Genomic DNA, 12175 nt, shown 5'->3' on the forward strand with positions numbered 1-12175 from the left:
ACAGGATTCTTTGCTGCTTTTACAGATCCAGACTAACATGGCTACCCCTCTGATACTAGTAGCCTTGTGGTAGCACAGAAGTAGGCAGCCATGTTAAATGTGGTAAAGGGATTAATATCATGAATACTGTTTCACAGTGTGTAAGAATAATATTGTTGGTGCCTCATTAGCTGGTAGGATAGTCATGCAACTGGTCAGTACCGACCACTGAAGAAACCAGCAATAGTTACTGGGGCCTGGGACAATGCTAGCCAATTAGACCACTGTATGCAAATAAGAGTTTCCCAGTTGGCTGCAGCCGGGATCAGCAAGGTATTTTTCTGAACTTCTCACTGCATCTGCCATATAGGGTGTTAACTTAAAAAAAACTACTGCTATACTTTTCAAGTGCAGTGCCATGTCAGAGATTTACACTTATCTTTTTTGGAGATGTTCTGAACATATGCAACAATACATATGTAGAATGGTGAGGTGAACATCAGCATTTATCAAATCACAAACAAATATTTACCTCTTGAGTGCGTAAATGTCCAAACTCATCTTGGTAGAAATAAATGTTCTGCCTATTACGTCTGAATGCCATACATAGAAGTTCATTAGAGACTGGCGTGTCCTTGTTCTTCAAGGTCCTGCTTTTACGAGACTTATGCTGTGGGTTCATGTGTGTCAGAGGAGTCTTCTGACATAATGATCTGGGAACCTATTCTCTTATACATTGCACATGACACACTCAAAGGCTGCAATTATCAGCTATATACAGAACCTGGTTTCCCCATTTCAATGGAAAGGCTTTATTTCACTAAAAGCTATCAGTGTTCATTTCTTAGCCAAGAGAAAAACGTAGTCTCAAAGAATAATGAATATGGGGAATATAGGAAACACTGTCTCCCCCCTTCTGCCTAGCACCCAATTGCTATTTCCCACCAGCGTACAGCAACAGGAGCTGTCTCCCAACATCCCCTTCTCCCACACATTTTCTCCACATGGGCAGGCTGATGTGTTATGCTTTCCTCTTGGACAGGGTCCAATATGTGTCAAGAGGAATTCTGAAGTGAGTTAATTTCCATCTGGCTTTTCTTGTGGCATCTCTTTATAATTAGTTTAGCTGTTTGTGACGATTCACTTTAGAGCACTTACATTTGTAATGTTGCTTTTCATAACGGGTGACTCACTGTGTAGACTCGTGTGTGGTTTAGTGTTTGAACGATGTGACAGGAGCAATTGCTCATTGATTTTGGAAAGCAACAACTTTATCTAGATCAAGAATTCTCCTAGTATTTTCATTGTGTAAACCACACCTTGAAGAGATTGTTTCCTCCTACCCCGTCACAGAGCATCTCTGTGGAAACACCAGTAGCTGCTTTTGAGGGTAAATAATGTTAGTAAATTATTTATTTATTTTTTATTTGAATGTCGTAGTTTCACCTCTCTGGAGAATGTGATCTCTTAATCTTTTAATCTCACTCATTTTGCTCTTCATTTCTTCTCCCACTCCAATCTGTTCACTTCCTCTCTCTTGCTGCCCATGTTTCTTTGCTGCTTGGTCTCCTCCTTGTCTGAATCTGTTCCTCAGTTTGGTTGTCATCTCTCCCTATTCCTCTGAACACTCTGTGGTTTTATTTTGTGGATTTTGGCTGGCAGCGCCAGTCCATGCTAACAGCTCGTTTCCTTCTCTGGTGTAGGATTAGCTCCCAGTAAAGGCAGTTAGTTTGGCTCCTCCTTGTTTCCATTGAAGAGCCTGGAAGCTTGTAGAGGAAGCTGGAAATAAGGTGGAGAACCAGAACCACATGAGCAACTAGCTCTTCATAGGTAGCAGCACCAGATTCTTGGCACCAGTTACTCATGACTACAGTAACTGCCCTGTAATTATTGGTGTGTGTGTTACTCCTTCCCTGGTGGATGTGGGAGCATGTTTCTGATCAGGGATGCCTGATAATGTTTGCATAGAGCAGTGCATCTCCTATGCAAGAAAAGTTGATGCAAATACATCGACCTCTGCCAGAATTAAAAATCCCAGTATACGTAAAGCTCTGAATAGACTGAGATTGTGTTACCTCAGAGACACCTGTGTGAAGCAGTTGTTGTTCTGCAAAGAGGTGGCCACGGTGACCTACCATCAACCTCCCTGCCCTGGAGTCCTGGGAGATGCAGTGAACACCAGATTTTGTTTGCTGTTCTTAGAGTTAGGTAATATTTAAATAAAAATGGTTTAAATGTGTAATACAAACTCTGTGTACCTTAAGGAGAACTGTACAGCTCCCATGTTCTCTCTGGCCCTCTGAGACAGGTACGGTCCTCCAGGACAATGCAGCTTGGAGAAATCCAGAGTTAGACTATCAGATGGTAGGATCTATCAGTACCAGGATCTCAGCTATGAGACAATGTGCCAGAAGAGCCCAAATGTGAATTATAATAGATGCAAATAAAAAACACCTTTGTGAACTCACAAACATACTACTACACATCCCAGCCACTTGACACACCCTTATGGAAGGGGAAACAGTGCAGTAACCCGATTTCTGTTGTCAGTTCGGATGTGCCTTCAGTTAGGGTTGGTGCTTAGAAATCAAGGTCCTATTTCTGAAAAAGATGCTTCACTAAAAAGCAAGCACAAGTGCTCCTATTGTAAGGGTTTGGCTGCACTTGCAGCTGTACAGCACTGGGAGTTAAAACTGTTTTCGTACAGCTGTATAGGGAAAGCGCGGCAGTGTGGCCACACTGACAGCTACCAGCGCTGCAGTGTGGCCACATTTGCAGCATTTGCAGCGGTGTTGGGAGTGGTGCATTATGGGCAGCTATCCCAGCGTTCAAGTGGCTGCAATGTGCTTTTCAGAAGAGGAGGATGGGGTGGGGGAGAGAGAGAGAGTGGATTTTTGGAGCCGGACACTGTGTCAGCTCCCTGCCTTGCAAATTCTGACCACTTCCTCCACCCCTCTCTCATTCACTCTTAAATGCAAATAGCCTTCAGACCAAATAAGCAGCTGCTCCGAGGGACTCCCTCCCCCCCACCCTTGTGTTGTTTCTCTCCTCAAGCAAATACTAGCTGTGGACATTCCCTGCCTGCCTCTGCTCCAGGAAACAATTGCTGTGTTTGTTTTTTAGATAAGCAGCTCTGGGAGCCCAGAGATCACAACAAAACAAAGAGAGTTCTTTAGTTAAAAGCATTATGGGAAAATTCCAGAGGTCAGTTACAGCGTAGTAAGATTAATCACTGTTTACACTCGCACCCCAGCACTGCAGCACCAGCGCTGTTCTCTTTATTCCTCTCGTCCATGTGGAGTACAACCAGCGCTGTAGCCAGGGAGATACAGCGCTGTATGTGCCTTGCCAGTGTGGACAGGGAGTAAGTTACAGCACTGTAAAGCCACCACCAGTGCTGTAACTCTCAAGTGTAGCCAAGCCCTTAGCTGTAAAACAAACAAACAAACAAAATTCTCTATTGTCCATGAATGTTTTGTGATCAAGCACTAAAATGAGAGCTGTTTACTGATGCACACAAGGAATGTACATATATATGTGCATGCAAGAAATGCAGGGTAGGAAGTATTTGAATATTAACTCTCCAAATGCTTTATCCCCGGTAAAAATGGCTTTTTAGTACTTCTAATTTTCAGATCCACTGAGATTTGAATTTAATGAAATCTTCATTCAGAAGTTACAGGAAAGCAAAGGAAACCTCTTGGGACAATATTCTTTAGTCTGTAATGTAAGAATGAATATCTTCAAACAAATGCAATATTTGCACAGATGCTGCCTTACTCTAAGACACCATCTGTGAATACCAAATAAATTCTTCTTCTGACAGGTACCTGATGAGGCATTAACTCTTTCTCTACCTCCCTTTCCCCATGTTCAATGCAAACCTACCAATATATAGCAAATCTTATGTCCTGGATCAAATTTTTGGAAAAAAAAAATCCCACCAAGAAAAATCTGACACTCACAGGCGTTTGCTTCAATAATATGCTGTTTTTAATATCTGAAGAGTATGTGTGTCTCTCTCACACATATGCACACTTTGAGTTGTACAGAATTAGGTTATCAGCAACTGCATTTCCCACGCATCTGACATGTCAGAAAGTGTACAGAGAGTGGCCGTGTTGAAATTTACTCTCTGCTCCCCCCCCACCATTCCACACTTGTTTCCTTTCCCTGGATCCTGTGCCTCAGAAGAGTTTAGGAGAATGTTATTTTCTACCTTTGTCTATGACAATATTAATCAGCAGGAGTGTGCATTCCACACAGCTGCGACTTTGACAGCTAGTTCACGATCATTTTCCACTGAGTAGATTTTCATTCATTCATGATTGGTACAGAACCCAGGTCCGTAGCATCCTCCCGAGACCCTTACTATGCCTACAGAACTGTAGTTTAGTATGCACTGGAAGAGATGCATTGATGCTTTCTCTGTAGACCTACAGGCTGCTGGTTGGAGCCATAAGGGAAAGAGAGGAAGAATTAGCCTGTGTGTTTATGAGGCTGTGCTCCAGTAAATATTTTGATGCATCTGCTGTCAGCTCTGGTCTGAGGGAATCTATCTAGCATTTAAATTTTGATGGGGAGCTGTTTTGAATAATAACAGTGCAGCTGGCTGTGAGTCAGTGCATGTGTGTTGACTGGAAAAAAAAAATCTCAAATCTTAACGCTTGCTGAACGCTGAGCTGCAGTGCTTTGTTTTTACTCTCCTCCTTTCTTTTTTCCTTTTCCCCCCAATAGATTGTGGTTCATTGGGGGTGGGGGAAGGAACAAAAAAAACAACCCCTCACAAGTAGCTGTTGCAATGGGTGCAGTAATGGGTACATTCTCTTCTCTACAAACCAGACAAAGAAGACCCTCAAAAGGTAAGAATTTCCTTTCTGCTTTTTCTGCCTCTTTTGTGTATTTGTTAACATTGGGTTTGACAGCGGAGGGGGGAAAACACGAACATGTGCCACTTGAAACTAGCCCATCACTATTTATGTGAGGTGTAATTTACAGAGGAGGAGGGGAGTGGGCTGTTAAGGGGCTTGCAGGGGGTTACATGGGAAGATAGTATTTGCTCTAGGTATTTTTTGGGGGAAGGGGGGTGCCTGATACACCTTCTGAAATGTTGTAATCCTTCACACAGATGTGTGTAAGGAGGAGAAGTCAGTGGTTTCACATGCTGAGCGCTTGCAGAAGAGACCTGTTTACTCCCAAATTCCATGCTTTGTAAATCCACTAGGCAGGGAATCAGTTATATACATATGGCAAATTCTTCTAGCTTCCTTGTACTTTCTAAAAAAGTATCATCAGAAGGGCTGTTGTATTTTTAATAATCCGACTATGAAACATTGCCACAGCATGTTTTATGTTAACTATCTTGAGAAAAATATAGAGAATTTCTTCACAAGAAGGGGAAGGAGAAGAGGCTCAGAGCAGAGAAGAAAGCAAGCAGTAATCCAGGGATTTTTAATCCTTAAATCCACATGTCCGAAATCTAACGTGCTGATTTTTCAGGAAATCAGTAATGTTGAAAGGATTCTCATTTGCTCAGTGTGTGCTCCATTCTCTTCATGGGGTTATTTCAAAAATTCCAGGGTTCTGCTAAACAGAAAGTTGAAAGCACTGTACGGGGCGGGACTGAAAAATATACAATGTGTATTGTAAAAAGCCCCAAACTTTAGGGAGTCTTTTTGCCATTGGAAAATAGTTCAGAGCAGAAGCACTGCAATTAACAGTCCATCAGCATTTCTGGGATAAATCTTTACTTCCACTGGATTTGTAGCTCAGCCCTGATGTATGCTTGGAGTGGAAGTTGGCATAGAATTTCCTAGCTTTGATCATGAGGCAAAATAAAAAATACTTACATCAGAACATATCAAATGGGTTTTCTCAAGCTATTACTGTAAAGAGGAGAGATGGGGTGTGGGAGTGGATTGGAGTTAGAAGTGATCATTTTAAATTTTCAAACAAATGTAAAATTGTCGAACCGTTTCTTGTAGGAGACAGCCAAATGGACTTTGGCGCTATTGACTAGACAGGGCCAATCATCACTTTTACAAAGCACCTAGGGATGCATTGCATCTCCTTTGTCTTTGCTATTTGTAATGAGGCCATAATTGCATAGCATCTAGGTGTTGAGTCACACACCTAAACCTTCAGAGTCAATATATGTTTAAGTGCAGCAAGATACAGATGTACTAAATGTGCTGTGTTGAGTATACCAACATCTATGACAACATGGCCTTCTTAGCCATTTTCCAGGTATCTGAAAGCTGCACCTAGTTTGCGTCTGAATCTTTCCTGCAGTGTCCAATAGCGCTTAGGGCACGAACAAGGCTCCGCCACCCCTGTATCAGGCTGTTTACCAGAATGGTTACCTTGTTGTGGTTCTATAACTTAAATATATCCCAAGGAAAGGTGCTTGGTGTATTGCTCAGCCCCTAACCAGTGTGCTGCTTTTCATCTGGTCCATGCCTTTTGACCTGTCCAGCTTGGGTAGCCCTACCAGGAGTTAAAATTCCTGCTTGCATAGCTCTCTGGTCACTAGGACACAAAAGCCTTCCCACCACATCAAGGTGCAGTCTCCAGGGAAGGAATTTTCATCTAAACATAGGTAATTTGTTGCTGAATCTATATGTTCCTTATGACAGCTTGTGGTTGGCTTTTCTCTAGTGGGTGGCTAGAAATTGCTTGTTGTTTGAGTTCATCAGCAATAAAAATCCAGCATCTCGTCACATACAGTAACATTTACAGTGGAACTCAGTCTTACTAATATCTGCTGGAAGTGATCTTTCAGTGATATGTACCAAAACCTGTTTTCACAGAGCCATTTCTGATTGGTGCCAATGTTTTCTCCTCTTGCTTTCACTGGTTAGCATGGCACCCAGTTGTAAGGATCAGCTCAGAAGTAATTCCTTATAATTTCCTTCTCTATTTTCAAAGCCAGCGTAGAATTTCACACCTGTAAGTTTCTGGGTACCACTCAGCTGCAGGTAGAGAATATTGCAGCTGTGGGAATGCTAACTGCAGCTGATTATAATAACCTGATGGACAGAGCCCATTTAGACAGTCCTGCCAAACCTGCAGCTGGAGGATGCCCCAGCTCATTGAGGAGTATGTTAGGGACAAGTAGAACTGGTAGTGGGATGTTTACAATTCCCACATCTGTTCTAGCTGGTGGTGTAGGCTGACTGAGAACTCTGCTGAACACTTTGAGCTCCTCCTGGTGAAAAGATACATATGCCAGATTTGGATATGTTTCCTACTCACTCCCTGTCTGCCAGATTCTTAGCTGGTGTCAATCCCCATGGCTCTATTAGCATCAATGAAGCTATACTGATCTAGAGGACCTGACCCAGTGAATGTAACATCTTCCCTAATCTGGAATGGAAGAACTTTTTCAAACATTGATCAGGGAGAAGGTCATACACTGAATCTTGGGCTTTACTGAAAATAGCCCAATTTTATAGGTTTTCGGGGAACCACAGATTTATTAGAACCATCCACAATGATGGACCAGCCTTGGCATTAAAATGCATGGGAGAATTCTCTTTGCCATCACTTTTGTGCATAAGTCTGGTCAGGAATGCTCTTTAAAAAAGAAAAGAAAAGAAAGATCTGGAAGCAGGGAGAAGTCATATATATCAAAAACGAGGGGCTGTCCAAATAGCTCAGTGTAGCAGGATGGCCTCGCTCCTACTGATTGGTATGTATTGATACTGGTACACGTGTGTGTTTCAAAATGAAGAGTCTGACGACCAATTCAATTATCTTTCTGTCTAAAACTAGCTTATGTGTTTTAGCTAAATGAATCCTGTGTTGTTATAATCCGCAGGAATTTTATTTTTTAAATCCCTGGCAAAATAAACAAAACTACACTTAATGTTAAACATCTTACTTAAAATTATCAAGATCAGAAAATGTGTAGATAATGCTGGTACCCTGGGCTAAACTGATCTTTCATGTAACTGCACTGGCTGCACAGCAGGGATGAATTTTCACCATGTGTTCCTTACCTCCCATTGTGATTCGTCTGCCACACATACATTGGCATATTTGACAGAGTACAGAGCCCATGTGATCTGTGAATTAACTGGGGTTTTCCTGTAAGTGTTCACAATAGTGTTTACAAATAGCAGATTTAATTCCTTTCTTTAATGAAAATGTAGAGCCTGAATTTATTTAAAAATATGTAGTGGCATAAGAATTGAATTAAAGAAAATATAAGCGGCAAATTGTGTGTGTTACCTAGCCTCTGGGAGTGGCCAGTATTGCTTTTCTTTAAGAGGAAGGCATAATTCTTGTTACTTTTGTTCCCCTATCTCAAACACACACACCCTTAATGCACCATCCTCAGACATTTCTTCCTGACCCCAGCAGGTGATCAGCTATTGCCACGAAGCATAAAGATTAGTAATTCTTAGGCATGGTCTACACTTAGAAGTTAAATCAACATAGCTATGTTGGTTGAGGGAAGGAGGGTGGTGAAAAAACCACACCCCTGAGCACCTAGCTGTGTTGACCTAATGCCCAATGTACACACAGCTATGTCAATGGAAGAATGCTTTAGTCAGCATAGATACTGCTGCTTGGGGAGGTAGTGTTTCAACAGAACCCCACACACACACTTCTATTGGTGTAGGTTGTGTTTACACTATCTGGTTATGGTATAGAGAGATAGCTGTAATAGTAGAGTCTCCATGGACATACCCTTAGATTTCTGTCCATATTAGTATAGCAGCAGAAGTTTTTTTCTGTTCACATAAGCAGAGAAACTTATGGCTATTGCCTCAGTAACATCGTGTGGTAGTGTGTTTGTACATTTCATTAGACATTGTTTCCTTGGATCACCACAATTTCCTGCCTTTTAACTTACTGGCCTGTCAGGATTCTGCATCATGAATGTATGCATGAAGCTTTGGAAACTGAAGTGATTTTTATGGGCCTTCCCATCACATTGCACAGGTTCTGTTGCACAGAAGCAAGCAGAAAATAATAGAGGTACAGTTGCAGATTGATTTTTGTTTATGTGATTTTTGTTGTATTTTTTTAAAAATAATTGACTGATTTAAAAAATTGAGCAGTTGACAATGTAATTAAAAAATCTTTAAAAACCCTATAGATGTAGGAGTTTTTCTGCTGTGTGATACTTAGGATCTTTTGGGTGGGTCTGCAAACAGTATTACACTTCTTTCTCCCCCATTCCTCACTTCTGTGCATATCCCTGCCTGGCTGCCTGCTGCCTCTTCAGTTTCAGTTGAGAAGCTGCTGCCATTGGTGGTAAAATCTCTTGCAAAGCCCAAGGAAGTGTACAGGTGAGCTGCCCCCAAATTAGCGAGAGGATTTGGTAGTATGCTAGTGAATGAGACAGGAAGTGCAACTCTTGACCAACTCATTATACACAAAGTGGCTGAGTTTGCTGAGAGCTAGACATGTTGCATGCTGTGCTCTTTTGAAATTCTTGCTTCAAGTGACACAGTGGGAGCTAGCGTGGGAATGCTGAACCCTTCTGACACTAGAATGCCAGGAGTAAAGAGTCTAAAAGAAGAGGGGAATAGTGTAATCTTCCAGTTAATTACCTGAAGTGTTACTTGAAACAATAGTATGTACGTTATGAGATGTACCTATGACTGTCAAATTGATGGTGTGCCTTTATATCAATTTCGGATGGTTGTATTTCTTGGTATGTCTACATTGCAATCAAATCATGTGCTAAACAAGCAGTCAAGTTTTTTCCCCACTATAAGTAGGGCTAGTAGAAATATCCCTCTGCTCAAAAAATAAATACATACTTGATTTAGCTATGCCACCATGGTGCTATTTGGGAGCTGTAATTCAAGTGCCTTATGAACCCATTTTCCTCTGTGAGCAGGGTTTCTCAACCAGACTACATGTTCCCATAGGCAGTGAGGCCATGGGATCCCTATGATGCACTGCCTCCCTATCCCAAGAGACAAGACCAAGGTCACTGTAGGAGACGCAATCCAACCAGAGAGGCCAACCAACAGAAGAGAATGGAAACATGAGGCTGTTGAACTACAACTCTCATAAAGCACTCCAGTGGCATTTCTGAATTGAAATCTTGTGCATGTTTTACCAAATTATTTCAATTCTTGATTTTTTTGGCTAAGGAGTCAAACATTTTCCTGGAGGTGGGGTGGGTGGAACATTTTCCAACTCTAATTATAAGCCTGATTTTAAAATAACTGCCCACCTGCTCCAACACCTAAACTATGCCAAGTTTTCAGAATAGAGAGATCAGCCAAAAATCTAGGTAGATTGATCCAGGAATTCTAAATTTGTGGTATTCTGTTGGCACTGATCAGGAGTTGTGTATTTTGGGTTGTGCTAGCTGGTGTATTGAAAATCTCACCATGTATTTTATATCAATAAAACAATCAAACTGTTACATAAGATGTGGTGGCATGATCATTCACAATATAAATGATCAGATTATGAGTGTCTGTCAAAGCTGCTGTGAAAATTTAAATGAAAACAAAATTGACAACAGTGAAAAATTTCAAAAAATGTCACTTTTGTTCCTGCAATTTTCTCAGCAACTTGGGGCAGATAAAAAAACGGTAGCAAAGGGGGAAAGGAAAATGAAGGCATGAAGGTTGGTGCAAGGATCTGAGGGAGAAATGTGGGTTTTTTTGTGCAGATTAAATTGAGAGCTTCAGTTTGTTGGGTTGGCAGTGAGTGAAGAAAGCTTATGTGAGAGTGGGTAAATATACTACTGTGTTAGTATTACAGGCCAGCAGTGTTCTTCTGTGAACCAACCTGTGTAAGCAGTTGTTGATCCTGCTGGAAAACCTTAACTGTGTTCTCAGAGACAGGTAGCTCGTTACAGATGTAAGTTAGGTGGGAGTGACTCTAAACAATGAGTAGATGGGGGGTGGGGCTGAGCAGTCCTAAAGGAAGAACCGTAGGAGCAGTCAGGCCTAGGTAGTAGGTTTGAACTGAACGTTGTTAACAAAGATATTAACAAGATTAATGAGGCCAAACCCCAGACAGTGGAGTGGACCTCTGTTCAATCTACCAGGACTAGATATCTACTAAATTTAGCTCTTTAGGGCTATATGTAACCTGTTTGGTGTAATTCTGCTAGTTTTCATACACTCACTTTCACCAGTACTTGTTTTTGTTCATTTTGTTGTTTTCAGATATGACTTGCTAAAGCTTCATATCTCAGTAACTAATTCGAAATTGCACAGAGTTTCTATAGACCAGGGGTGGGCAAACTTTTTGGCCTGAGGGCCACATCTGGATATGGAAATTATGTGGCGGGCCATGAATGCTTACAAAATTGGTGATTGGGGTTTGGGGGGTGTGGTGAGGTCTCCAGCTGGGGCTGTGTGCCCTGGGGTGGGGCTGGGGATGAAAGGTGGAGGGTACAGGGGGTTGGGGCACGGGAGGGAGTCGGGAGTGCAGGCTCTGGGGAGCGCTTACCTCAAGCAACTCCCAGAAGCAGCGACATGTCCCATCTCCAGCTCCTACACAGAGACGCAGCCAGGCAGTTCTGCGAGCTGCCCTGTCTGCAAGAGCCCCCCCTGCAGTTTTCATTGACCGTGGTTCCTGGAAATGGGAGCTGTGGGGGCGGCACTTGGGGCGGGAGCAGCAGGCGGAGTCCCTTGGCTGCCCCATGCGTAGGAGCCGGACGGGAGACACGCTGTTTCTTCTAGGAGCCATGTGGACCGGGGCAAACCCCTGATCCCGCTTGCCGGCGGGAGCTCAAGGGCCAGATTAAAATTTCTGGAGAGCCGGATGCGGCCCTTTGGCCATAGTTTGCCCACACCTGCTATAGATGGACACATGAACAGACTGTGCTCCATAAAGGTCAAAATATAGCCAAAGGGCATTTTATTTTATGGTTGAAACCAGCTAATGGAGGAGATGATTATAATGATACACTTGGTACTATTAAAGGTAGGTTTCCAGGAAACCTGAAAGATGTCTGCATAACGCTAATGAAAGGTACTTAGTGGAAATAAAAGATTAGGTCACCTTTCATAAGAGTAGAAAAAAACAGGGGGGAAAAAGATTGGAAGTGACTGTCAGTTGCTTTTAGTGCTCTGATAGAATACATTTCCAGCCTATCAACTTTACATGCACAAAAATATGGATGTAATAAACAGCATGCACAAAATTTGGGCATTTAGGTTTTGCAACAAGAGTTTGAGAAGTCCTACGCACTGTGGGCCACATTTTGCCT

At 42.3% G+C, this 12175-nt stretch overlaps 1 protein-coding gene across 3 annotated transcripts in view; it reads left to right on the top strand.

The window, feature by feature from the left end:
• Window positions 1–12175, top strand: part of KCNIP1 (potassium voltage-gated channel interacting protein 1) — an 833815-nt gene that overhangs the window by 251438 nt on the left and 570202 nt on the right. For 2 of the 3 annotated variants that reach the window (XM_030572373.1, XM_030572374.1), the window contains exon 1: window positions 4422–4841. The exons of the other annotated variant lie outside the window; for it this stretch is intronic. In XM_030572373.1, the coding sequence (XP_030428233.1) occupies window positions 4781–4841 (61 nt within the window). In that variant the 5' untranslated portion in view covers window positions 4422–4780. Of the gene's footprint in view, window positions 1–4421; window positions 4842–12175 lie in introns of those variants that run through there. 3 annotated transcript variants of the gene reach the window in all.

This window comes from Gopherus evgoodei, chromosome 8, assembly GCF_007399415.2.
Source record: "Gopherus evgoodei ecotype Sinaloan lineage chromosome 8, rGopEvg1_v1.p, whole genome shotgun sequence".
Lineage (NCBI taxonomy): Eukaryota > Metazoa > Chordata > Testudines > Testudinidae > Gopherus > Gopherus evgoodei.